General features: G+C 43.5%; 1 protein-coding gene across 2 annotated transcripts in view; it reads left to right on the plus strand.

Moving 5' to 3' along the window:
• The window catches only part of FAM124A (family with sequence similarity 124 member A), a 55,074-nt gene that overhangs the window by 21,241 nt on the left and 6,186 nt on the right, over positions 1 to 27,647 (plus strand). For both annotated transcript variants that reach the window (XM_069802747.1, XM_069802746.1), the window contains exon 3: positions 16,764 to 17,503. In XM_069802747.1, the coding sequence (XP_069658848.1) occupies positions 16,764 to 17,503 (740 nt within the window). The remainder of the gene's footprint in view (positions 1 to 16,763; positions 17,504 to 27,647) is intronic.

The raw sequence follows: 27,647 nt of genomic DNA on the forward strand, positions 1-27,647 counted from the left end.
TTACAGCTGTATTTCAACACCAGTAATTTGTCGGTACAAGGAGGTATTATCATTCCAGCAAAGACACAAAAGTTCAGGAGACAGGACAGTCTCCTCCTTTCTCTTTTCTGCTTCCAAGGCAAATTATATTGATACAGCTTCACAAGTAGTAGTATTTAACTTCACATTTTGTGGGGCTTGTGTGGTCAGTTTGGTCAGACAGTGCAAGAGTAACAGAAATAGCTATGTAAAAGAATTTCAATAAAATAGAAACACTTTCATGTTGGAGGCTGGCAGTCAGGAGGTGCATATTGCATTTGAAGAAAAGATTACTGGGGAAAAGATATTAGGAAAAAAAGGTGATTTGGCCATTTTATTTTCTTTGGAGGAAAGATTCAGCAAATGTTATCATTCACAGTGCAGAAAGCAGTCTAATCAATGATGCTGTTAGGCCCTAACATAATACAAAGTAAGCTGCTGTAAATTAAAAAGCAAAGAATACTCATTACCTACAGCTGCTTCATCTGAAGCTCCTGTTCTAATGAGGTGGAGTTTATCTAAACCAGAAGGATTACAGGCTAATTTGGTTTTACAGGGGTCTTATTTGGTGGTACCAATGAGGCTCTGATTTCAGTGTTTAATAAATGAATAATCTTCTGAATTTCTGGATGAACTCTGCTGGACAATGGTTTTCCACAGACATGGCAAGAAAAGGATAAGAAAGATTTAGCAGGTGAATTAACTACGGCTGCCTATATCACTTCCTACGATGACAGCAGCTTAACAAACTGCTGGACTTTGCACCAATGCAAAAGTATAGAGGAACCCTGGATCCCTCAAGTCAGAAGTAAAATCTCATCAGCTGCTATATGGCAATGGAAGGATCATTCTGTACATGCATTATTTCTAGTACTTTTTTTGCCTAAGCACATGGCAGCAGTTATCTTGGGCAACGTACTACTTCAGCAGTTCAGAGCCCTGCCTGGTGGGTTGGTTGGACCTTGGGTCTTACGCAGCATCCCAGTTCTTTTCTTCTTTGCCCTTGTGTCCCAGCTTCGGGTAACCCAAAAATGCATTTTACTGGCAGCATTCATATAACATTTGTGGGTTTGTACAGCAAGTGCTTTGGGAAGGAGTACCAAAGTTTGCAGGGCATGTTTATTTCTGCAAGAAAAGGCAGCAGTTATCTGCTGTGTGGGCTCTGGCTGTTGTCAGGGTGACTGTGTGCCACTTTGCCTTGTCTTACGGAGCAGAGTAAATAGGCCACGCAAACCTGTGTGCTGAATGTGGCATTTTGAGTTATTACAGCTTTGAAAGGTTCAGCAGTGTGATTTCAAGGAAGAGAAGTGCTAAATTAATGTTGACTTTTTTTTTTCCTGAATTCTGGTGTGTATAGCCACTTTTCCCTTTGTTCTGTAGCAGGAGGTATACTTTGTCTTATTAGGATGTTTTGCCCATTGGTGTGCTCTTCATTAATCTAGAAAACGTATTTAGCTTCTTTTTGTTCATATTTTCAATTACCTTTTCAATTACGGTTTTCAGTTATCATTAGGGAACCCTAATCATATACGAGAGGGAATCATGCTAGGCACTTTACACACACAGAAGAAACCTTTACCCAAAGTACATAATACCACAATATAAAGACCATAGGTGGCATATGGATACAGACAGAATCACAAAGAAATAATTTATTAGTGTTGGTCAGCACAATAAGCAACAGTCTCTGCACATCAACATTTTAATTACCTTCAAATTGCTTTGAGCTATGTGTTTCAGGGATGATTTTCGACCAGGGAGGAAGAGTTTTGATGGGGGCTGCTTATTTCCTCCTCTGCATAATCTTTGCATTTATGATAATGGCTCTTCAGAAAGACTCAAACCATAAGTGGACATTTTGAAGCAAGACTTTTGTGATTTGTCACATTTGAAATATTCCATACCTAGTCAGCTCTGGAGCCAATTTAACCAGGTTGTCTTAGAAATAATTGTGGAAGTGAGTTTTGTTTGTTTGTCTGTTTTTTACCCCCACATTGTTCAGCTAGGCAATCAATAGGGAGCTGCCTGGATATAAGTTTGTACTATTCCAGCTAAGTCGGTAAATGAAACATAAAAGTGGCCCTATGGGATAAGATGCAAGTTTGTGGCGGATTTTAGAGCATTTGAGATAATAAAACCCTGTAGCACACGGTGGTTTGTGTTGTGCGTCTCAATGAGGTAAAGGGCTTGTCACTCACCTGCTTTGCAGTAGGAAAGCTGGTAATTCACCTTCCCCTGCTCCCCTGTCTTTCATTTAGCAGCTGAGAAATGACTGAGTCCTTCTGGGGTGGTTTTAGGTTGTTAGTATTCTTCCATGGTAAACCTGAGAGCTGGGGTATTAAAATTTGATTTCCATGTTGCGCATACTTCCTAACCCATGGAATTTCACCCACTTTCTGGTTCTAAAAATTAAGCACAAGACAGTTTATTTTGGCAGATTTACAAATACGTGGGTTACTGAGCGTGTTTCTTTTTAATAATTTTTTTTTTTCTGTTTGGTGTTCTGTTCCTATGCTACTATAAATTCAGATCTTTGTTTTGGGATTTGTTCAGTGTTTTGTCAGTGTCATCTGCATCAGCTCCCTGGGCTGGTTTTGGACTCTGTATTTTCTACAAGTGGCAGGAATCCTCATGTGCAAAACTTGCAGTCTTTATGGAGGGCTAGTAAGGGCAAGGTTTCTCTTATTCTTGATTCCAGAGGCAGGGTGAGGTGTTAAGGCTGCGTCTTACCTCTATGTGCCGGCTGTGTGCTGGGCTGCCCTAACATCACTTTGGGTGGTAGATTTTATTTCCTGCATGGTGTTTGCTCTTTGTGCTGGATCTGGCCATGGGGAATGGGAAACTGCCAGCACTACAGTACTTGCTGTTTATGAAAAGCCCCTTGAAACCTTGTGTTTCTGTATGCACCCTGAACATACCCTAATTGACGTCCTTTTTCTTTCAGACTTATTCCCAGTCTTCTTTAGACACCTAGCAATTCTCATTAAAGACAATTAGGGTAAGTTAATGGCATGTAGCCAAGGGACAATAATCAAATAAGAAAAAAATGGTTGCCCCAAAGATAGTGCTGCCCTGAATTTGAGGTGAACCTTTGTTTTCCTGAAGCTGCCTTACCTTTCTTTCCTGATTCAGTGCTGTATTTTGTAACTGTGTTTACTTTGAAGCCAGCTGTGAGGTTAGGGCCTCATTAGAAGTAGAAATTACATATTTGTATGCACTATCATTCTGAGGACCCATCACTCTGGTGCTGATGTAGTCCGTCAGGTAGGTTGTGAGGGGTCAGTGTTAGGCCACATCTCCCATCTGTGCTAGGAGCTTGCCAAGGCACAGTTACAGGACAGTTCTCACACCACTTCCATACCGTGCTGCCTCTCTCTTTTGCTCTTTCTGTTTTGTTTCTTTCTCTTCTTTTTTTTTTTTTTTTTTTCCTCTTTTTCCCCACCATGGCATCTGCTTCTTAATATTACCTGGCAAGAACCTTCCTCTTCCCTCTCTGAGTTATGAGATTGTTAGCGTTGTTGGAAGGAAACTTGAAGAGTAAAATGTATCCCTGAATAAAAAAGAGTCAGATCCAGCCTGAGCACTAGGTCCTTTACAGAGGAGAGTAAAGTCAGTGTCTTCAGAAGTTCTCCCATTTCTAATTCTTAAGAATTTTTGTTACCAAACACTCCAGAGACCGAGGGATCGCATCTGTCAAAACAGGCACTAATGGAGCTTTTGACGAAAAACAAAAGATGTAGCCTTCTGGATTGCAGAGATAACGGGAGCTACAGGAGCGTAAGGATCTATAGTATAGATGCCTTGTAACAATAGCATATAGAGAAATGGCTTCCTGTTACTTGTGTCATTTCAAAATCTGTCTGCCTTCACTTAACTTTTAAAGGTGATAAAAAATAACCAGGAGCAGGAAGGGGGCTGGGCTTGATCTGGGCTCTTAAAAATCTGTTACAAAGCTAAGATTCTGTAATATAGTTGCCTACTTTAAGTTAGGTTCGTTCAAACTGGTTCTGACCCAGGCACTGCTGGACTGGCTATCTTCTAAGTATATTTCTTCAAACAATGTAATTTAATAAGTGTAAGGATACAATTATAGTCTTTTACTGCAATATGAAGATATACTGTAGTATATTGTTTCTTCTTTCCGTATAGAACTGAGATGCTTTTACAATGGCTGGCAACAAGCTGTATTAAATACAATTGTAAAAACAGTTTACAGTGGGCTTGCCAGCATCATGCTGCATTTCCAGAAGGTGTTATTATAAAAGGAAGACTAATTAAAGTATGAGAAAACATGGAAGAGGAAATTGGACCCAAATCACATAGAGCTCTTAGCCTGCAGCATCTGTCAATGTTGCAAATTCAGGTGTTTTATATAGTACTGAGATCTGAAGTGTCAGCTCCTGTGGAAAATATAGTGAGCATCTCCTGCATATCTTGTCTGGCCCGTGTTATGCTGCTAGAGGTAAAGAGCAATGCTGTTTCCCACTGTGGCTGTGTGAAGAAGGAAAATGCCATTGCTACATGCCACCTAGCAGTCTTTGACTGTGCCAAACATGTTTATGTAGCTGCTTGTCATCAAATTTCACCACAGTGAAGGAGCAAAGGCTTGCGTACAGGATAGAAGAGTATAGTACTGAACCACAGAAAGTTGAGGTTGGAAGGCACCTCCGGAGATTGTCTAGTCCAAGCCCTCTGCTGAAAGCAGGGGCAGTGAGAGCGGGTTCCTCAGGGCAATGTCCCATCATGTTTTGAATATCCCCACAGCCTCTCTGGGCAACCTCTTTCAGTGAGTGACCACCCTCACAGTGAAAAAAGTTTTTTCTTATGTTTAAACAGAATTTCCTGTAATTTGGTTTGAATCATCAGCCCAGAGCAACATCGGAAGGCCCTGTTGCTCTCCAGTCCCTAATTTTCCCTCTCAGTTGCATATTTTTTAATCAACATCTTCCTGTTTTGCGGTGATATTTGATCACACAGCACCATCCCCCCTCCCAGCCCCTCCAGCATCCCAGTCTCATCCACAAGCATCCACAGATGATGCATCCTGATTTTCAGGAGCTGCAAATGCACCCTTGCCTATGCCAGGAACAGCACAGGGTTGTCACTGCCGCCGAGCACCATTGCCTGGAAACCATGCTGGAGATGTTGATATTGAGTTAATTTTGTTATTTGCACTTTTACCTTTTGAGAAGTTGCGGTTAGGATGCTGTTCTAGTAGGGAGATAGCATGTTGAGGTTGGTCTTACTGTGTGTGGTTATTTAGAAGCATGAGGAGTAGAGAGGAAATGTGCCCTTAAAGACATGACTAAAGATGGCCAGTGGCCAGAAAGAGAAGATAAAAAAGAAATAAGGCACAGCCATGTGTAAGGACATGCACAAATGAATGTGTAACTGTGCTTGAAATCAAATCTAGATTTGATTTTTGCATGCCAAGTGTGTCGCATTTACCACAAGCATGCCCTTCCCCTTGTAGAGACTGAAGTTCCTGTTCCTATTTAGCTTGGAGTAACCCATGTATCGTTGTTCTTTATTAAAATCAGAGTTGCACTCTTTGGGATCATTTAGCACGCACCAAATGGTGTGTCCCGTGGTTAAATTACTTCCTACTGGCTTACCTTAGGATTTCAGTACTGAGGGGTGTAAGTGTACCCTGAGCAGTTACTGGACCAGAGCTATCAAAACTCTGGGTTTTTTGGTTTGTATATCGTTTTCTGACCATCTAGTCAGTTTTTTTTTCCTGTCATATAGATATGACAGATAAAAACTGGACTAGTTATTAAAAAACCAATAATAATTCATGTATGAATGGCAATCTGAATGTTTTTCTAGCTTCTTTTTTAAGCACACATAGACATAGTCAGAGCCACATAAGGAAATATTTCTTCTTTCTCGTTAACAAGCATAATTCAGAAGCATAGGAAAACTTTGATAGACACTGAGCTATTGAGTGCCACACAATTCTAGCAAAATTTACAGGAAAGATTTCAGAGAAAGTTAAATTGGATTATTAGGTGATGTGGGTTGAATTTCCCTCTGTGGAAGTGTTACTGCTGCTGTTCCAGAAAATCACAAGGAGCTAGGCACCCATTTAGTGGATCTTTTATCCTGAGCAACGTGTTGTGGGAAAGATCTTGGCATTCCAGGTTCAGCTGCTACAGTGATGGGAATGATCTGGAAATTGTTGAGATGTCTGTTGGAATTGTTAAAGCCCAAAGAGGGAAGCTAAAAAAAAAAATCTGTCCTGTGGCAACTCCTGCCTCGGAAGCACTAGTTGTAGTAGAATGGGAAAAGCCATCTGACCCACTGAGTCAAATGACAAAACACTTGTGAAGACTGAAGCTATTAAGGCAGCTTCTACTAAATGTGTGCTGTTTTGATAATGCCAACAATTAGTTTCCTCAGTTTATGGCTGCAGTACATTATCATGGTGTATTTTTTTTTTTATTTGAACTTTTAAAAATAAATAAATAAAACTTATTTATGCAAGCTCAGCGGGGAACTGGGACATTTGGTAATTGGTGTGTGACCCATTCTAGAGCAGTAGATGTCCACTGCCTGCCTCATTTTTGTTGGTACCATATACTTGTTGATTAATAGTTTTGGAAAAAAATTTTGTCTCTGTAATTTCTAAAAGGTTAATGTTTACCAGGTGACTCCTGGCTGCCATCATATGGGGTCAGGATGAAGCACAGATGACAAAGCATGCTTTGTATTACTGCTTCCCCTTTTCCATCAGCTGGTATGGGGTAGACCTTTTGAACTGCACACTGCTGTCAGCTGAAAGGATTATGAGATTCAAAATAGTTTTTCACTACTGCCAAGCCCAAATGGCTTCTTTGCTTGTCATGCTAATATTGTTGATTGTCTACAGAGACACAAACATGACAATGCTTGACCATGCCTCAGGGTTTGATCCCATATTTTCTTTAGACATGTCATGAATGTAGATGCTTTGTTGCGGCTTCTGCCTTCTCTCTGTCTGGGTTTCCCTACCACCTCTTTGTGATACCAGAAAGGTTTGTGCAAACTGATTAAAAGAAGAGGTCTGCCTGAAAATTAACATTTTTAGCCAGATCAGTTCTCTGACTGCCACCAGAAGGCACAATCCTGATTACTCCTTGTCTGAGGGCTTCTTTTTCAGTCTGTTCCGCAAGCTGTTTCAACTTGCGCCTAGACCTGACACATGGGAGGCACTGGAAACACTTAGCTGGGAATAGTAAGGGGAAGAGTGCCAGCAGTGAAGTCTTAAATTGTCTTAAGTCCATAGTAAAATCACACTCTCAGTTAACTAGAGTACATTGTGTGAGGTATGGAGCTCATTGCTGGACCAAATTTGCCAGCTGCTCAAGTGTACAGCATCTCTTGGGGTTTTTGAAGGCAACGTTCTTTCTGCCCTTTTATAAAAACCAGATTTTTGAGAATCTCAGCTTTGCATACAAGTCAGACTCTAAGAAAATACAATGCTTGCAGTCAGAGGACTTTGAACAGTATGGTGTTGGACGCGGTTTGAATGCTGACATGCATTGTACAGTGTTATGGTTTAACCCCGTGTCGTGGGAACTCAGCCCCACGCAGCCGCTCGCTTGCTGCCCCCGGTTGGGATGGGGGAGAGAATTGGAAGGGTAAAAGTGGGAAAACTCATGGGCTGAGATAAAGACAGCTGAACAGGTAAAGCAAAAGCCGCGGACGCAAGCAGAGCAAAACAAGGAATTCATTCCCCACTTCCCATGGGCAGGCAGGTGTTCAGCCATCTCCAGGAAAGCAGGGCTCCGTCACGCAGGACAGTGACTTGGGAAGACAAACGCCATCACTCCAAAAGTCCCCCTTTCCTTCTTATTCCCCCAGCTTTACATGCTGATCATGATGTCCTATGGTCTGGGATATCCCTTGGGTCAGTTGGGGTCAGCTGTCCTGGCTGTGTCCCCCCCAACTCCTTGTGCCCCCCAGCCTCCTCGCTGGTGGGGTGGGGTGGGGTGAGAAGCAGAACAGCCCTTGGCTCTGTGTAAGCACTGCTCAGCAATAATGAAAACATCCCTGTGTTACCAACACTGTTTTCAGCACAAATCCAGAACATAGCCCCATACTAGCTGCTATGGAAAAAATTAACTTTATCCCAGTCAAAACCAGAGCATACAGCTTTTGATTTACTGGTGATTGGTGATGGGAGTTTTACTGAATTACTACACATTGCAACTCTGTACAGAATCTGATAATAATACCAAAGATTGGTGTCTGAGTTCTTGCCAAGTACAATGATGCATATCTTTCTTCAAAAAAAAATTATGATTGGGAAGGACATGCATCTTTGCAAAGCTTAACTCTTCTAAAGTGGAAATCTGCAGCCATTTGGAATACTGCTCTCTCTGTGTTTCAATTTCAGGCCCTCTTCCCTTCCCTACTTCCCCTAAAAAGTGAGGTGACTTTTTGAGTCTATGTACAATATAAAATAACGATAAAACAAATTAATGTAATAGTTAAGTATTAATAATTAATGCACCTTCCCTGTATTTCTCCACTGGACTGAATTTAGCAGCGTATAGGCTGTTACATGAAGTCCTGCGTCTTATCCTGATGGCCCAGGCTTGTTTGTGCCCATAGCATCACCAAACTCAGTGGGGCAAATCCTGCGAGCAGCAGCTCACCGCTGTGCTTCAGTTCCCCACTCAGGGGTGTCCAATTACTCTTTCTTCTTGTGTGTTTTGGAAAGACACAGAATGACAATTGCTGGCTGTTTTCCACAGATCAGGAATACCTGCAGGGTATCAAAAAAAAAAAATTTCCTTACTCTTTTTCTTATGGGTATTGGGTGTCCTGTGAGAATTAATCTCTGTGTGATGAAGCCATTTGAGCCCCTAGATGGGCAAATAGAGGTAGATTGTGGCTTTTGAGTGAAGGCAGCTAAGACAGTGAAGGCAGTTTGAAGATGCCAAATCAGGTGAATCTGTTTTGTGGTGTGGACACTTGTGCAGACTGAGACACCAAGACAGCTCTCAAATTGTGGTGAACTGTGTGGGAGGGAAGATGGGAAATGACAACACTTGACATCCAAGAGAATATCCCTGAAGGTGTACAAGTACACCAGCCTTTTGGGGTTCTTGATTTTCAGCAAGTTAGTAGCTAAATCTGTGGTTGAGGACAGTACTGAAGTAAGACTTCAGTGCTCTCCAGAGGATAAGTAGATGATAAGAATTTTTATTTTAAATTGAAATTCTGATTATTTCTAACACTGCTGTTGCCAATGTAACATATGGTGTCAGCAGCATATTTTGAGGGAGGAGAACACCAGGTTGCAAGAGCACCATGCAGCAAAAGTAAAAACCTCATGGAGAAGACCACAGCATTGGCGGAAAAATCCTTATCTTGGGGGGTGTTTGCAAGGAATTGCCAAGCGGTTTGCTTGCTTGTAACCATGGTGTGAAAGCACCCACTGTGTGTTCCTGCAGTTTGTCCGCATGAAGATCCCATACAACTTCTTCTCAGAGTTGGGGGTCTTTTTTTGCTGGGTGCTTAATATACAGCAAAGTATGGCCTCTGCTTTGACATGCCTACGGGCTCCATAAAGCCTAGGTAGAACACACAGACACAGCAAGGAGAAGGCTGTAGTGTCAGGGACATGGGATTACGCATCCAGAAACACAATGTGGCGCTCCCATCCCTTTCTTTTTAGCCTGTTTTTGAAGGAAAACATCATGCGAACATGTGCCATCTTTCTTTGCAGAGACACTCACTTCCCACAGGTTTCATCGGAACAGGATGAAAGGCAGTGGGAGAAACTTTTGTCTCCATGGAGAAAAAAGGCTGGAATGTGAGTTCAAGTTAACTCTTCTCCTAACCTACAGCTGGACAGTCAGCCCACAGGCAGCGCACAGGTGCCTTTATGCCAAGTGTGAACTGCTTGTCTGCCAGGTAGTTAGGGGGTAAGTGAGAAAGCTGCAGTGCTGTGAATGAGGAGTTGAGGGAAATGGGGACTGAGAGCATATCCGTGACCTAAGGAGTCCCTGAGTCAGCCTTGCTATGGGCAGTCAGCAGCCTGACTAAAGGAGTCAGAGAAGTTGGTTTTGGAGGATGTAATGGAAGACATGACAATCACATAGTTGAAGAGCATTTCTTCCATAACACTCATCACAAAAGCACGTCTCATTTGTTGACAAAGCGGTACAGCAAGGTAAGGTACTAGAAGAAGAATGATCTTCAAGATAAGCACATAGGCCCACAAACTTTCCCTCCAATTTTGGTTGCATAGCTGAGGTGCCCAAGGTGGAAGTGGAGTTACTTGGTTCCCACTGCATGTGTGGACAGTGGAGAGTGATGGGCCTTATCTGAGGTTTGGTTCTGTCTCTCAGCATGGACTACAAAAGGAGCCTGGGACAGCCAGTCTCCTGCTGGAGGGGTATCTGTCAGGTACCTAACCTTCCATGGGATGACTCTGGGCCACAATGGTTGCATTTCCTGTGAAGAAGATGAGGGTCGTATGGTTCTGAGGGCAAGCCGAGATGGTGGTCTTGGTACCACAGACCGTATGACTGCAAACAGGAGAGCGAGTGTCAGGGTGCAGTTGCGTGATCAGCTCAAGATGTGTAGCTACACAGATACCCAGGCCAACAGAAGGGAGTGGGCAGGAGTGCCTGGAGAGGTGAAGGATGTGAGATGGAGTGAGACGGCCCCTTTCAACAGCAGCTTAAGTTGATCATGAAAGGTTACTGCGCTTAGGCAGGTCAGGGGGGTGTAGCTGGGGGTGGAGGGATGAGAATTCACTTGGGGCTGTAGCACAGTGGGCAGTTCCAGCAATTGCTGCACCGTCTAACAGCAAAAGTACCGCACGATGAGATCTGTCATTGCCTTTGCCTGATCATGCAGAGCCTCTGTGGGCATTAAATACTGCTTTTTGGTAAGATTCATTCCCACAGGGTTGGCTGCATGCTGTATGCTAAGGGCAATGACACCTTGTAAGACTTCATATTAATGTACCAGAGAAAGCTGTTTATCTCCATCAGACAGATAATGGGCCTAATTTTCCAGCTTTATTTTTGCTCAATCCTTTTTTTTTTTTTTTTGGTTCTATAGCAACTGGATAACAGCACAGAGAGCCTATATCATGTGCCCATCTGGAGCAGCAGATTGACCATTTTGCCATGCTTGTCAGTATGCTGGTCTGCTCTGCGTTGTCTATACTACCTCAGTATGGATGGAGAAGTGAGCATCCTGGCACCATTATTTCCATTAGAGAACATTCAACTGCAGCTCCGCAGGAAAATGCTGCTCTGATGGGAACGTGAAAGAGGTTTCTCTTCTTGTCGCTGTGCTGTGCAGAATATCCCCTTTCTTACTGCTTCTGAACATCCTTCATGAGTTTGAGGTGGTGTGCAAAGCAGGGCATGCTGAGAAGCACGTTATCCTGCAGCCCTGCGTTTGTCAGATGCTATTAAACAGCAGGGAAAGAGAATGGAGGAGCTGCTGAATCTGTCACATCCTGCTTGTTCAAAAGATTATTGATGCTGCATAATTCATCAAAGCATGACCTAGCAGTGGGTTCTGCTGCCGGAGGTGTCCAGTAACTGCTTCTGTTGCAGCTGCCCGTAAAGTGATGCTCCTTGTTTATGAAAATAGCCTCTGTCTTTGTGTCTGCCCATGAGCCTTTCAGTTAATACACCTAAAATGGTCAGTCTCACCTTGGAGTCAGATAAAATGTGAAGGTCCTGTTCAGTAAGAAGTGCTACCATTTTGACATTTCTTTGTGTTTTGGAATGGGATTGAAATAGGGAAATACTGACATTTTCTGTGCAACAGAAGTTTCAATCAGGAAATATTATGCTTTTTTTCTGACATTATTTATATAGTGATTTATTTTTTTTACATTCCCACAGTTGAAATATTTTTATTTATTAACAATGAACAAAATATGCTGATCTTTAATGTTCAGTTTTGAATTATTTCATTACTTCCTGACAGCAATTATTTCCTGATAATGAAGTACTGCTCGATGGGAGTTGCAGTTCAGAGGCTTGGCGCATTCACTCGGACCCTCTCCCATTGCCTGATTTACATCTCCTGTAATGCATCATGCAATTTGGTCAGAATGAAATGTGAAATCTTACTGTTTGATGTAGTGATAAGGTAATCTATCTGTACCGTGTAAGAGAGGTTCAGGCGCTGGTTCCCATGAAGCAGCATGCCGCAGCAGGAAAATAGAAGTTTGTGTTCCAGTGTTCAGATGCTCAATGCAATATTGTGGGTCAGCTAAAAAAAATATTTATGTTAAGTATTTATAGGTTGAATACTTCGTCTGAGTTTCCTGGATAGAAGATGGAAAATGTAGGTTGAAAATATAATATAATGTGTATTAAAAATATCTGCCACAGTTTGGAAATGCACTTTCTTTCCCATGCACAAACTGGGGCAGGATCCAGTCTGCCTAAAATCTCTCTTTGCCATAGACTCCATCCTAGCTCACACACTTACCAGGTTTGCCTAACCCTGTAGGTAACTCTTCATTAAATATCTCCTGGTGAGTCTGAGACATCTTTAGGTCCATATCTTGTCTCTCCTAACCCTGTATTGGTGAATCGTTTCAGGGAGACAGGTACTTTTCTCCATCCTAAGCTCTGCTGTAGGCTGGTTTTAGGCAGTCAGTGGATTTCCAGCCAAGTCCGCTGGAGAAGCCTGGAAGATCCAATGTCATCGAGGCTGCTGAAGGCGGTGACTTCTCCTGAAATAGAAGTGGTTGGAGCACTGCCCCGAGAAGGGACAGGTCTCCATGCAGGGCAGCTCCAGGGGGAATGGACCCTGGGCCTCTCACAGCGTGAAAGAGGGACCAGGCTGCCGGGTCGTGGCCAGATAACCCAGTAACTCTTCTGCTGGAGCCACGAGTGCCAGTGTCCTGGGGCCAAAAAACAAATGCAACAGGGAGACTTCTCTAGCCTAGGCTTGTTCAGGTGGCATGGGAGAAAACTCTGCTCATTTCTTCTAGGGACGCTTTGCCTCTTGTGGGGTTTTAATGCAAAAAGCATATGTACTCCAGGAAGGAGGAGTTGTAGCTCATCCTCTGGATGAGCCCAGCTGCTTCCCAGCTCCCGGGGTTGCTGCCCTGCTGTTACACCCGCTTGCGCCTGCTTTGGCCCAGGAGCCTGGCCCTCCTGGCTGGCTGCAGCAATGCCGGCATTACCAGAGACCCCGGTCTTTATGGCATCTCTCGGGGGGGTGGCTGCCCCCCTCCACACACCCCAAGTAGCAGAGCAGGTAACCCATCGCTCCCTGCTTCACCCACGGGTGTTTGTGTCACTGGGTCGGCACCGTTGTCATAGCCGTCCGGCTGGGCAGGGGAGAGCTGGGCAGCTCTGGATGCCAAGGGGGTTGTCCTCTCTGCAGGCACCGCTCTTCCCTACGGAGCGAGGAGGGGGGAAAGGGATGAGGAAGGCAAGACTCATCCTCCCCAGGTTTTTCAGAGGCGGCAGCCTCTCTCCATGCACTCAGTGGGGGATGTCGCCAACTGGGCTGGACAGCCAGGTACCTGTCCTGCCTGTCTCCAAGACAAGGCAGCTTGAATTTCAGCAAAGTCGTACCGAAATGAGGCAGCTGGCACAGACAGGCTTGACAGCACCCACTGCTTTCTGTCAGATTGTCTTTCTGATGAAAAGATCGTGGTTTCTGGGCAGGGGAAGGAGGGGGGGAAGAACTGCAGGGACAGACTGCCATTCTGCTTTGCAGGACTTTCTTTTTTTTCTGCTCAGCGATATTGCATCAGCAACAAAATAAAAATAATAGGTAGAGAAGGACCCATCCAAAGCTCAGTCATAAAATATCAGGCCACCTTCAGCTCCCAGCTTTAGGACATCAAGTGTGACAGCCCCACAGCATTTGGGCTGTTTGCTTTAGCCTCTCATGGGTGGTTAATACTACCTAACAGAGGAGTAAAAAGTTTAGAATTGTAAAATACTCTTTCCATCCTGGTAGTAATTACCTCTTAGCAATCTTAGTGCTTTGCCAACTCAAAGAGAACTAATCCCCTTCTGTCATAGGAGAGAAAAAAATGTAATAGCTGTGAGAACTGTGGAGCTTATTTCCAAATAGATGCCTCAGCATTTTGATATTTTCTGTGGGATTAACTAGTAACACAGGAAGGCTAATACATATGCAGAGCTTTCATTTGCTTCTGTGACAATTTGCCAGGGGCAAATTGAACTGTGTCATGAGAAATGGTGTTGTTTCCTCCCCTTCCTTGTCAGTTGAAGCAAAAAGACTTGTTAGTAACATAGAAACAATTTGCAACTTATCATCAGTTCAGGGGAAGTTTCTTTTAGCTCCTTGCCTCATATTTCTGCTTTGCTTATGTTTCTGTTTTTCTTACCAAAACAGAAGGGGCTGCCATTTTATAAGCACAGAAGCCACATAGTGAAAGGTGTGAAGGTGTTACAGTAAAAGCACCTTTGCTAACATAAAATAGATACTGAAGCTCTTTCTGTACTGATCTGTTACGCTTTTCCCTCTTCAGCACAGTTGCTTCTGGCTCAAAAAAAGATTATTTGCGCTGCTGTATGTATAACCCTAGCTCCTAATGATGGTTTTGTGCCATGTTTGGTGGTCTTCTGAGACTGGCTCTGCGAGCATCTGGTGCTGATGGGCACAGGCAGTGATGGCTGCAGAATACTAATAGTGGGGCTGGCTCCCACAAGGCTCCACTTCTGAAAAATGCTTTAGCCATTCACTGTCCGTGCACCATGCTGAGCAACAGGAGGGCAGAAAAGCCATGCTCAGGGATTTTTTTTTCACTGCAGAGCAAGAAGCCGACAGGAACGATGGCTCTTTGCTTCACATTGTTGTGCCCAGGCTTCTTTCAGAGCTGCAGTCATTTATATGCATAAATATCAAGCCTGTCACTTGTTGCAGGCTTTGATAGCATTTGTGTAACAAAGGAAACGGAGGGAGAAAAGCCCTGAACATCTTCTATTCCAGTCTTAGAAAATGAATGAGTGTGTAGCTATGGCAATTACTTTCTTTCTGGTTTTATTAGATCACTGTCCTCTGCAATTTGTTTTCCTTCCTGTCCTGCTGTCCCATGTAAAGGACCACGAGAGGACCTCCCCCCGCACCCCCTTTGTCTTTCTCCCACACTGTGACTATCCACAGGGGATATCTCAAAGAATTACCTACCAGTAACAATTGCCACAGCAAAGCCTCTTGCCATATACTGACACAGTTGGGGTTTTTTTTGCTTCAACTTTTTTCTTCTGTTAACCATGTGACGAAGTCACTCCACCCATTTCATGCAGAGATACAAAAACTCTCTGTATTATTTGTTTTTTTGATTATTTACTTGATTTTTTTATATCTCCCCTAGGCAAAATGCATGCTTGCTATTTGCGCTGCATATCATATCTTTCTGCAGCTTTTAAATTGAGGCTGATAGTATGTTTACCAGTCATCTCTGGAAAGCTATGCCATTGCATCTAGCTTTTCTCTGGGTCTTGCAGCTATTCCGTATTGAAAGACAACTAAAATACACTGCTTGTCTAATACTGCTTTTTCATTAAAGCAATTGCTGAAGTATCACAGGAATGTTATTCTGATGCCAGGAGGGAGGACAGAGAGGTTTGTACTGATTGCCAATAGGAGGGGAAACAGCCTGTGAGACAATCCCCCTATTAAATGTGGTCTGCAGCATGAAAAGCTTGGGAAGCCTTTCTAAGGCTTCACACGTTTAGGCTTTGTGCCTAGGCTTGGGGTCTCAGACATGGAGGTGGTTTCAGAACACTGCACAGGGGGAACCATTTCAGCAAAAATATCCAGATTACCTGGGTAATTTATTAAACTGTCTTGGGTCTCCATTCACATGCATCTTTATTGGCATGCAACTCCAGCAGAACAGAAGGGACAATTTCTGCCCTGCCCTCCAACCAGCCATTGCTCTGCTTCTGAGGTTTCAGGGACAAGAACAGATAGAGCCCCTGTGAGCATTCCCAAGGCTAACTAGAGGTTTCGTTTTTCCCCTGAGTAAGTGTAATTTTTTGTGCTTCCTGCTTTTACCAGTCTTCCCTAATCTTATAAAAACCTTGAAGCAGTAGTATTATAGTCTTGATGGTCTGAAGATATAAACAGCTCAGGATTTGTAGGAACAAGTAATATCTTTTCCTGCAGAAGGACTTGTGTGCCTGAAGGCTTGTCTGTTTTTTTTTCCCAACTGTATCAGTTGGTCTAATAAAAGATATTACCTCTCCCTACAAACTTTGCCTTACTTATTAAAACAGTTGCCTCCAGGACACAGAACACTCTTAACTGGGTGGAAAACTCCAACGTCAAGGTGATAGAGTGGTGTGATTTCCATGCCCCAAGCCAATTGGCACAAATTAAAACAAGGTGGGATGAACACTGTCCACCCTGATCATTCTGCACATCATTAGTGTCCTTTTCAGCCCCACTCTACGTCAGTATTTTTGTCTTTCCTACCTCTCAGCTGTATGGGGCAGCTCTTTTCTAACACAGAAACACACACTGGGTAACGTTTTTTGGATGCTACCTCAGTAGAAACAGCAACTCTTACAATATGCCTAATGAAACTTCTCTGTCTTGTGATTATTTTCTGGGTTGCTCTATCTCTGTACGTTATTTTTAGTTTACTGCAGGTGAGCTTGTGGCACATGGAAAAAAAAAGCCTGGTGTGACTGAGTAGACTGTTTCTCCTTTAAGGATCACTTAAATGTTGACAACTTTGTTACAAATCTTAAAGGATATTTTTCTTTTTAAACTCTCAGGTGAACTTTCTGTGGAAGGCATACAAGACCCATTCCTTGTTAGTGTACATATTATCACAGACCCAGGTGAATCCAAGACTCTTCAGCAAGCCATCGATAAGCTTCTAGCCTGGATCCATCCAGACCTCCAGCTGTTTCGAGTCTCAGAAAGACGAGTGCCCAAGAAGCGCAGGAAGCCAGGTAAGGCTGGTGTTTCCCAGCCAGCCCTTGCCGTCATTCTGTTTCTGCAGGAGGAATATGGAGAAGAACCAATCTTGCAGCTCCACGAGACTTTTCAGCGGCCGCCTTGGCATTACCACCACACAGAGCAAGTGCATGGGAAGTTCCTCCCTTACATGCCATGCAGCCAGGACTTTTACACTTTGGCTCCAGAGACTCCTCTGTGGGCCATTCGCCCAGTGCACTACGGGAAAGAAATTATCCGCTTCACTATATACTGCAGGAATGAAAACTTTGTTGACATTTTGAAGTTGTACGAGTTAATACTGAAAAGACCAGTATGTCAGAAAAAAACAGACTTTTGTGTTTTTCCTGTCTATTCTAACATGGAAATAGACATTCAGTTTTCTTTAAAAAAACTTCCGAAGGGCCAGGCGCCAATCCCGACAGAGTCAGCAGTGCTGGAGTTCAGAGTAAAAGATGTGGGGCAGCTTGTGCCTCTCTTGCCCAACCCTTGCAGCCCTATCAGTGAAGGCAGGTGGCAGACGGAAGACCATGATGGAAATAGGATCCTTTTGCAGGTAAGTTCAGTACACAGGGAAACAGAAGCACATTTATTGGTTTTGTGCAGGAAAGCTTAACCTGCAGTGGCAGCCAGAAAAGGAGGCTTTTTTTTTTGCTCTGTCCTAGGAGAAAGAGCCAGGACAGTACCGCTAAAGAAAGACATTGAAGCCCCTTGCTGTGTGTGTAACTAATCAGGAAAGCAGTGGGTGATACTATCCAGATATCAGTCAACCTCAGTTTATGCAAAGAGTGATGTGAGATGAGGTAGCTGTTTAAAAGAATGAGGAGAGAAGGAATTATGAGCCCGAGTGGAGAAATTATGGCTGATGGGTGTAGTTTTATAAGAAATATGGGCACAGAACTGACAGGGGTTTATAAAATAGCTCTCAGTTATGAGATTTTTATGGAAGACAAGCCGAATTCCTGATGGTACTCATTATTTTCTAGCATCCCAGGGTGACAAACTGCATCTCTCTTTTGCACAGATTATCAGGACAGGGAGAGAGGTGGTGAAGGAAAGAAATGCACCCTGAAGAGCAGCCTAAGAGGGACATTCCCACAGACTCTCTTTTTGACCGAATCTCAAGTGCTCGTAACCAAGTCCTGAAAGAGAGTTTATTTGTTAGGACATTAGAAGGCACCATATCTGGGCAATGTATCAGCATGCTTTGCTTCACTACACCACGTCTGAGGGAGATAAAGGGAATAACAAGCAGCAGCTTTTAATAGCTGCCTGCCCTGCAGAGGGGGTGTCTGTGGCAATCCAGAGCCAGGTTAATGTGCATTCCTGCACTGAGAGGTATTTATTGCTGCTTAGCATTCAAATCTAGGAGCACAGACCATCACCTTTGGAAGACTGTTGTTCAGATTTCAAAGCAGGGCATTTTTTTAGGGCAAATTGCATTCATGAAGCTTGTCAAATTGTCCGACCTTGTTTCTGTGGAAGAGGCATTGTGGGTGCCATCCTTCCACTGTATGGACCTCCCAGCGTGCAGAGAGGTGGGTACACCCCCCTGCAGCACAGTGCCTCTGGGTTTATAGCTCCTGGGACTGAAAATCCAGATACATGGGGCATCTGTGCTCTGGTGAGTCACATCCAGGTGGTGGTGAAACTTTTCGATGCCGCTTTGCAGATGCCACCCACAGAGACACCTCATGCCAGAGCTGAACAGTACACGTGTAGGGCTCAGGAGGCGATTCAGCTTCCCTGCCCATCTGCCGAGACAGTCACCAATTTGTCAGAGTTACTGCTTCCACTGTAGGCATATCTGTGTTAGCCTGAGATAACTTGTAAACTTAAGCTTACAAGAGCCATCAGGAAACTTTTACACAGCAACCACACTCACCTACATCCCCTTTTCCCTGTTCTCTTTCAGGAGGTTTCTGCTATGTGATATAACTTTGGTTTATAGGATCTTGCGCTGGTTTCAAGTAAATTGAAGGGAAGGGTAAAAAAAACCAATAGGGTTTCTAAATAAGGCTTTTGATTTCAAAACAGCAAATTTTTAGAAAAAACAGGTGCCCAGCGGTACAGAGGTAAAGCAAGACTTGCCAAATAGCAGGCTGAGGTAAACCCTGCAAAGAAAATCAGAACAAGATTTTAGCCATATGCACCAAAAGAGAAGAGCAAAAGCCTGCTAAGCATGGCCTCCGAGTGCAATTAATCTTCATTTCTGTTTTCAGTGAGGATGATGATGCTGAACAGGAGGGCAAAATGGCAAATGGGAATGAGGTTACTGAAATGGAAATTATCACACTGGAAGTGTGGTGAAGCAAAAGAAGTTGAATATATGCAAAATGGGGGGAAAATAGAGACTTTGGATCTAACTTAGATGATGGTAAAGTCATGAGACTAGTTCCTGGTATACAGGCTTTAAACAACTCTGTATAATCAGAAGTGGAACTTTATAGCTAAACTAAAGGGAAAATGTCCTGTTTGTACTCAGCTGACTACAAGCCACCAGTGCAACACGGCCATGAAAAGAAAAGTGCAGTTTCCGGTGTGTACCAGCATTAGTATCCCCTAAGGAGTGTGGGAAGTGCTTGTGCCATTGCACAAGGTCCCACAGGCCTCACCAGTCTTCAGCCCTGGGTTCCAGAAAGGTGACTTCAGAGAGGTGTGGGGACAGGTAAGGGCTCTCACCCCATGCAGAGGAATGGAAAGACTGTCTTACAAACGGAAACTGGAAGAGTAGGATCATCTGAGGCTAGCCAAAGTAAGTCTGAAGGGAGCTCTGACTGCACTCAGAAAATGTACCAGAAGGTAAATGGCAGGAGCAGGAAAAGGCTGTTTCACTAAATGACTCTTCTGGCACAGGAACAAAAACCTGTCGATAAATAGATTTAAGTTCACAGTTGTACATATTGATGGCCAGCTACATAACAGCCACCCAGCAGGTGCAAACAGGTTCATACTCTAATTGAAGACAGGACAGTCAGTTAAGGAAAACGGAATATAGGATGGAGCATGGGTTGTAGGAAACACTGGATTTGGTGATCCATGGACTCCTTACATTCTTTTAACTCATACTGAGTTCAAAACAATTATAGTATCTATCTTTTAAAGTAACAGGACTATCTTTTGACTTCTCATGGAGTGCTGCTATTAATATTATCAATGCCACAGCACTGGTTATAACTTTCACTTCTTCCCAGTTATATGATCCCAAACAATGACCTCCTAGTATTTTTCAGCCTGCACATCAGTTGGTACTGAGTTTAATCATCAGAATATTTTTATTTACTTCATATGGATACTGCACTTTTTACAGATTAAAATTACCAGTTATACCCAAAATGGTAGATTGACACCCCTGTTAAATTACAGGCGGTGTTTAATGTTTGAAGTTTGAATATACCTCCATGATTAGACTAACGAGATGTGACCTCTGTGTTTTTCTTGGTGTGCTTACAGGGACTTGGATACTTGCCAGGCAGATTGATCCATGTTCTTAACCCATTTTGCAAATGCAATTACCAAGGGGCTTAGATAAAGTCAGTGCAAGAGAAAATAAAGTTATTCATGGGCAGGATAAGTCTGTTTAATACCACAGAAACTATTCCTTCATTTGCAAGGAAGCCCTTCAAAATTATTTTGTCACAGTAGCTTTTCCACATTGGCAAGTTAGCTCCAAGGGTGCAGCGACATACCAGCTGAGGCAAAGGGTAAGCCTCAGTTGGCTTTAGCAGGAGCAGGAGCAAGGCTTAAGAGCACATTTTCATCCAGTGGGAAGACACCCACACTGCTTCACCAGTGCTAAGCCCAGAAGCAGGAGCTCTGGGGAGCTCTTGTCAAAGCAGTGGGAGGAATATGTAAATAATGTAGCTAAGAATATACCATATACTGGTATACTGAATGTACTGCCAGTTTTATAGGTCTTGTCCAAATTCCTGGCTGCCTCTGGGCATAATCCGTACAGAGACAGCTGAAGTGCTAATGAACTTTCACTCCTGGCAGTGCAACGTGGGAAGCGGGAAAGGTTAATAACTGATGGGACTGGCTCGGCCACGCATGTTTGGGAAGCAGGGCTAGTGAGCAGAGGGAAGAAAGTGCACAGATGGTTTCTTTAAATTATGGGAATGTCTTTGAATAAGGTAGGAAAGGTAAAACAACATTTTGGCAGAATTTTCTAGCTACTCTGCATGAGGGGAGACATACAGGCATACCTGGGAGGAAGGTCGGCAACAGCAAATGAGTATCTCACCTAGGCAGTGACTTGGTGCTTAAGCACAAGACCTACTGCCATTTTACATGCCAAAGGGTACCTGAGCCACCCAGAAGAGGTGTCCTGGCAGGTTAGACTCAGGACCTACGGGAGGGCTGTGCCCTCCTGGAATGCCAGGCAGGGACCCTAGGAGATACCAGAATGGACAAAACACTTCTGTTCAGGCACCTGATTCACACTGTAATAACCAATTTCTTGCTGAAATCCCTCCCCCTCCACCATCTTCAGCACCAAGAAGCAAACAATATTACCAGAAAGCCAAGACAAATAAAAATCCCAAGAAACGTGTGGTTTGTTACCAGTCTATGCTAATTCTGCTTTAAACAAGGTAGTCAGATCTGGCATTGTAAGGCTCTTATGCCAGTTGTGCTGACGAACCTATACTGTTTATGGGGTGGCTATTTTCTGCCTCATGTTGCTTTATAGAGCATCCTTGAAATAACAGTACAAATGTTAACTGATCACAGCTTTTAGTTAGAGGAATTTTTTTAGCTGATTTGCTGAGTTAATCGGCCAATGTTCTTCTTACCTATACTGGGCAACCATAATCTTGAGTTCAGAAGTGGTATAATCATATTTAGGAAACATGGTTTATTATCCGAAGCTTTGGTTCTGAGAGAGGATTGCTTGTAGACTCAGCCATTAAGAATGGTTAACCTGCTGCTGTGCTACCTGCAAGCTCAGGTCTTTGCTACCTTGGAGATTTCTCCATTGCTTGGTGTTCAAAATGAGTACTCTAGATCTATGGTCAGGCAGTAGTCATCCCCTAATGGTTCCATGAGGTCAGCTGCAGTCATTTATGTACAAGATCAGTATGTTACTGTTGCATACATCCTTGGAGTTGCCAGAAGTCAGTGTGGGGGGTGCAGATGTCTGCCAGCTGCATGCATAAAGGCATTCTGTGCTAGGCATTTGCAGTGCAAAATGCCTGAAGATGGGAAGCAGCATGAAGGTTACATGCCTACACGGGCATCGGCAAATATGTTATAGAGAAAAAAGAATCAAAAGCTTATAGCTAAAAACCTTTTTGTTTATTCAGTGTATTATATACAGGTGTCTGTGAGACTCGTGAACTCTTCTCTTCATCCCCTTTTATCTGGGGCCACAAGGAGAACAAAAGTGCCTTTATTTGCCTCAGCTTATTTAAAACATGTACGTATCTGCGTGAAAAGTCTGGTTGTAGTCAAACCTCATGCTCAAGATACCTGAACACAGTAATCAGGGAGATTTTTCCATGTTGCACAACTGACCCAATGTGTTTTAGGGAGCAGAGACAGTGCCCTCGTACAGAGTGCTGGAGACTGGCCGTAACTGGAGCGAGGAGCTGGGACAAGAGGACTCGAACAATGCAGAAAATACCCCGCCGTAGATATATGGGCTGCAAGGGTGGGTATTACTGAGCTGCTGAGGTCAAAATAATTACCAGATCTGAGGTTAGGACAAAGCTTTTCCTTTTCCTCTCCTAGCCCCAGCTGAGACTAAAGGAAACATTTACTCTTCTCTGCAGCTTGAGGAATGGTTTGTCTCTTGAGCTTATCTTGGCAAAGGAGAGGCAAATCTTGGAGGCTCAGGGTCCACTCCTGTTTCTGTTGAGAGGTTTAGGACACATATCAGTGTGGTCACTATTGCATTTACTTCAGCTGACCCAGCAAACCCTTGCAGACCTCACCTGGCTCTGCATTTCCTCTCTCCAACACAAAACAGCGTTCCTTTTCCTTCCCTTAGTTTCCAGTTTGGGTGCTTTGATGGTCATCCAGCTTTCGTATGATCTTGATAAACACGTAAATTGTCTCGGAGCATTAGTCTGCTGCCATTTTAGGGGCCTTGGGCTTTGTGGCACCTCTGTCTTATGCCCCTGCCTGAAGCATACAGCAGTTTAGTCTCCTGAAAACTGAAATGCTTTCATCTGCCTAAAGTGTCAGCAGGCTCAGTAGAGAAATGGCTTAATGATTTGTAAAATGATGAACACAAGGTCAGGCTGGATGATATAATGTACCCCTGTAGTCTTAAATGCAGTTAAATCATTTCGTCCCTGTTACTCAAAGCATTACCCACTACAAACTCTGGGAAATAAGGGAAAGAACGCGCAGTCCCACTGCTGCAGTCTTGAGTCACTACAGTTCAGTACAAGTAGAAGAGAGAAAGGTGAGCAAGTAAACCAGGAAGCAGAGAAGGTAAAAAGGAAAGACAAAAACAGGCAAAGAGAGGGCACTTTTTCAGAGAACAGTTTGGTCTGCAAGAAGGACAATGGAGGTGAGAAAAGAGCTTCGAGCTTGCTTGAATTAATAGTGCAGATAGAGCAAGAAAAGCATGAAGGACAAGCAAGGATGTACACAGGGCACCTTTACAAAAATTACTTTTAGTTTCTGTTGAAACTGGTGAAAAGGACAGACTTTTGGAGTAAAAATCGACTCAATCGAGGGAGGTGCCTTAAGCTGATTTAATTAATCTGTAAGTCTAATACTAGCCTCCTGTTTTTAAAAATCTTCTACTGTATCTTTCCTTTCCTTTTAGTGCCATAGGTGTTTGGTTCTTCTTAGTGCTAATGATTGATTGGTTTTGGGAGGGGGACAGCGAATCAGTCAGTAACTCAAATATGAGGAGATTTTTCAGTTGTTTTTCTTCATCCTAAGGTACTTTCTCTCTTTGCTGTTAGTGTAGTTATGTTTCATGGCATAGTAAGATCGCTGATGACTCTATACACCCAGCAAAAACTCTTGAGTGTGAATATATTTAGCATTACAAGGCACCCACCTGTTCTAGTTTTGTAAACATGGTACATGGCACTTTTCAAATATGTTCAATTCAATTTTAAATCAAATTTATACATTTTGCCTTTTGATATGCTGCCCTTCTGAATACATTTTGCCTTTCAAGTAAGACTTATTATAGTGATACTGGGGGCTAACCTCTGCCACTTTTTCTTGTGTTGATTTTTTTTTCCCGGATCAATCCCACTAGTTTTAATACAATTAAACAAACACCATCGCACTTGTGTTGAGCAAGGCAGGCAAAATCTGGGCTCGAGCTGGTGATGTCATTGCCATGCTCACTGTTTGGCTGGGTTCTGACCTCAGTGGAGCCTTGCTGGCCATGCTTAATACAGATAATGCGTAATGAGATCACTATCTGCTTGCTTAAAAAGCAGATAACTTAAAATAGACTGCAGGAGCACTGATGGATTTTTTGTGTCAGATATAGGCAGCCCAAGTGAAGTCAAAAGTGCATTTCTGCAAGGTTCACCCCAAGTTGTTTATGGCGTTCCCAGATATTCGTCATGAAATTCTTCTGCAGGCCATTGTAATACACAAAGACTCTAAATCCCTCCGGGCTTCACAAAGATTTGTGCAGAGATTATAAATGAGCAGCAGATTAGCACCAGATGAAAAAATCTGCTCTGTTAGAGAGCTAATCTGTTCAGTCAATGGCCGGGTTTGTTGTGCGTCTTTGTGGCGAGGTCTGACAAATCTCTCTCCCTGTATTTGAAATTTCAGTCCGAATCAATGTGTTGGTTTGGATCGAGTCTTTGTCAGCTCAGATGGCTGACCCCCTCTCCAGCATCTCTGCCGCGCTTGTGCCTGACGCAGGCAGCATGGCTATAGCAGGCAGGGCTCTGCCAGGCTGCAGCGAGGTAACAAGCGATGCAGAAAGCAAGCTGTGAGAAGGCTGAAGATAAGGACTTAGAAAAGAATTCAGAAAACTAAAGCAGATGCAACTGCTTCCAAAGCCAAGGGCAGAACTGAGGAGGTGAGAGAAGGCTGTTCTGCTGAAAAGAGTAGCTGCATGTGCATCACACTGTCCTCAAGGCACAAAAATAGTTCTTGCTGTTTTCAGCATCCCACAGCACAAAGGGAAGTGGAAGATCGGCATCTCCTGCTTGCTTGTCGTGGTTTCTCCTGCGAGCGGTCACACCTGGAAATCCAGTTTGAAGTTGGTGGGACTGTCAGGCACTGTAAGGTTAAAACAAAGAAGAGCGATCTCACAAATGCACAGGCTGCATACAGCTCTCCGTATGCCATGCCAGGGTGGTACGAGGGAGTACGGTCAATGGCCTTGGCACAGGACTAGGAGCTAATTTTGCCCGAGTTTTAATCCTGGCTAAACCATTGAATCCTCTCTGTGATCTCTGACAAGCTACAGAATGTAGATATAGAAAAGTCTTATTAGTCCACATAATCCAGTTCTCTACAATATAGAATTAGCCTGTAATCTTTATTCACTAGTATTTCATGAGATGGAGCTTCTGACACTCCACCTGTAGAACAGTTGTACAGTCTGATATTCTCACAGTCAGGAAAGTCTTCAGTTATGTTGTTTTAAGATTAAAGTATTAAAAAAATCTCCTCCTATTATTTCCCCTTTCTCCCCATATCATGAAGAGCAGCACTGGAAAATAGGTCTTGTAAATCGTAACACGTCTAAACAAAAAAGACTGAGGTAAACAATTCCTCCTATAAACAGAGCTAAGCTGTATATAACACAGATATAAGCTGTGTTAGCGATGTCTCTTGGCCTGCCCTGCAGGCAGCCAGCCTAAGGCCAGGCTGCACTTGTCCCCTTCTCCTCGCTGATCCACCGTTAACCTCCTGCCAGGCCAACGGGGCTTGACCAGGAGCTGTGACCCAGTAGCAGGAATAACAGCAAATACCTTGTATAAAATGAAATGCTCTTACCTGTCCACAGGAACATTAGAAGAGCTAGGAAAAAAGTTTAAAATAGCAAAACCCTAAAACTAATGTCTTGCCTAAAGTAGATTTTTCTTGTTAGTGTAAGCATGTTCCAGTTAGTCAGGTACTTACAGCTATTCGGCTGCACAGGGCAGGTTGTCCCTTCCAAGTGCTCCCTCTTAGAAGTGCATTTCCCCTTTCTTTGAGTCTCTACTTTGTACCTGCATTTTGGTTAGAAAGTTCCTCCATGAGAGCCCCCCAGGGTTTCTAGCAGGAGTGTTTCATCTCACCTCATCCATTTATCCTGGTGTTGCCCTCTGCTCCACACCGCCGTAGGTGATGCCTGGGTTAGGCATCCTCCTGAGTACTGGTAATTTGGTTGCACCTGTAGGCATTGTGTTGCATACCTACAGTGCAAAGCTAACATGAGCTGATTTAAACTGGAGGGTTCATAAATATTAGAAAGAGCTCAAACAGCTATTCTTTTGTCTGTGCTTTATTCCCCAAATGCTTAAGACTTTACCTGTATTAATAAATTAAACGTGCCCAGGAGCATTCCCAGGCACTGAAATCCCTGACGTGGAGCAGCCCGTGCGTGTGCTTGCAGGCCAGGCAGGGTACAGTAGATGCCTCCAATCAGATGACTGAATCAGACCCAGTATCTCTCACTAATGGTGGCCTGAGAGACCAAATTAAATTACTTTTTCTTTGGAACATGTGTCAAAAGTTATGTCAACAAATAAGAATAACAAATTATTACCATCATCTAAATACATGAGACTTTTACCAGTGTGCAAAATACCTCTTCTATACCCCAAAGCAAAATGAACACACAGGAGTTATCTCTGCAGGATTTCGTTCAGCTCCAGATTGTAGACACCTAAAACTGATGTCTAACTGCAGGTATTTTTGTGTGAGCTACAGTCTGTGTTCTCACTGGAGTCCATGGGTATGTACTCAGTGCAGCCCAAGGACCTAGAAAGCAATTCAGCCACAGGAATTTTCTTCAGGGAAGGCTGAACTGCTCTCTGGACTCCATTGGTTGTATTAACTAGACAACTAAATCCTACCCGTGATGTCTGTGGGCTCTGTCATATACATACAGACAGATGTCTGGTCTGTGCAAGGTAAAGGCAAGGCTTTCGTACTGCCCGCAGAACTCTCCCCAGTGCGAGTGTCAGGTCCGTCCCCAAAAGCTTTCTGTTTTCAAGTGCGGTTTTGTCCGAGTTGTTACCGAGTGTTCCCAGTGCTCTCAAAGGCCTCCTTACTTTTTCACCTACAAGAAGACTGCACTTGCTTGGATCCTTGGTTTCTTTGATTGCTTGATCTGCCAGTTATCAACTAAGTCTACAAAAGCACAAGAATGTAGCATAAAAACAAGCCATGGTCAGGCAATCCATGACTTTGAGAGGTAGGAGAAGTGTTCTGGAGGTGCTTCTGTTGATTCACCAAGCGTGGTGGTTGAGTCCATGTAGCGTATCTGACATCAGAGCTGCTGAAGAGAAAAAAAATAGTACCTTTGGTTAATGCAAACAAAATATAATGAGGAGTGTTTTCTTCGACAAACCCATCAAAAGAATGTGGGGATTTGGTTGTGTACTTTCAGCATGTCATATTGTTATTGCTGGGGTATCCAGAAACGTCTTCAGTTAAGAAACAGCTGGTAATTTCTTCATGGACACAAGCCTTTTATCTTGCCGAGTAATTTTTTAAACAAATTAATCCATGTATTGCACAAATAAAATAATGCTGAGTGTAGAGGTCTAAAG

Source organism: Haliaeetus albicilla, chromosome 15, assembly GCF_947461875.1.
Source record: "Haliaeetus albicilla chromosome 15, bHalAlb1.1, whole genome shotgun sequence".
Taxonomy (NCBI): Eukaryota; Metazoa; Chordata; class Aves; order Accipitriformes; family Accipitridae; genus Haliaeetus; species Haliaeetus albicilla.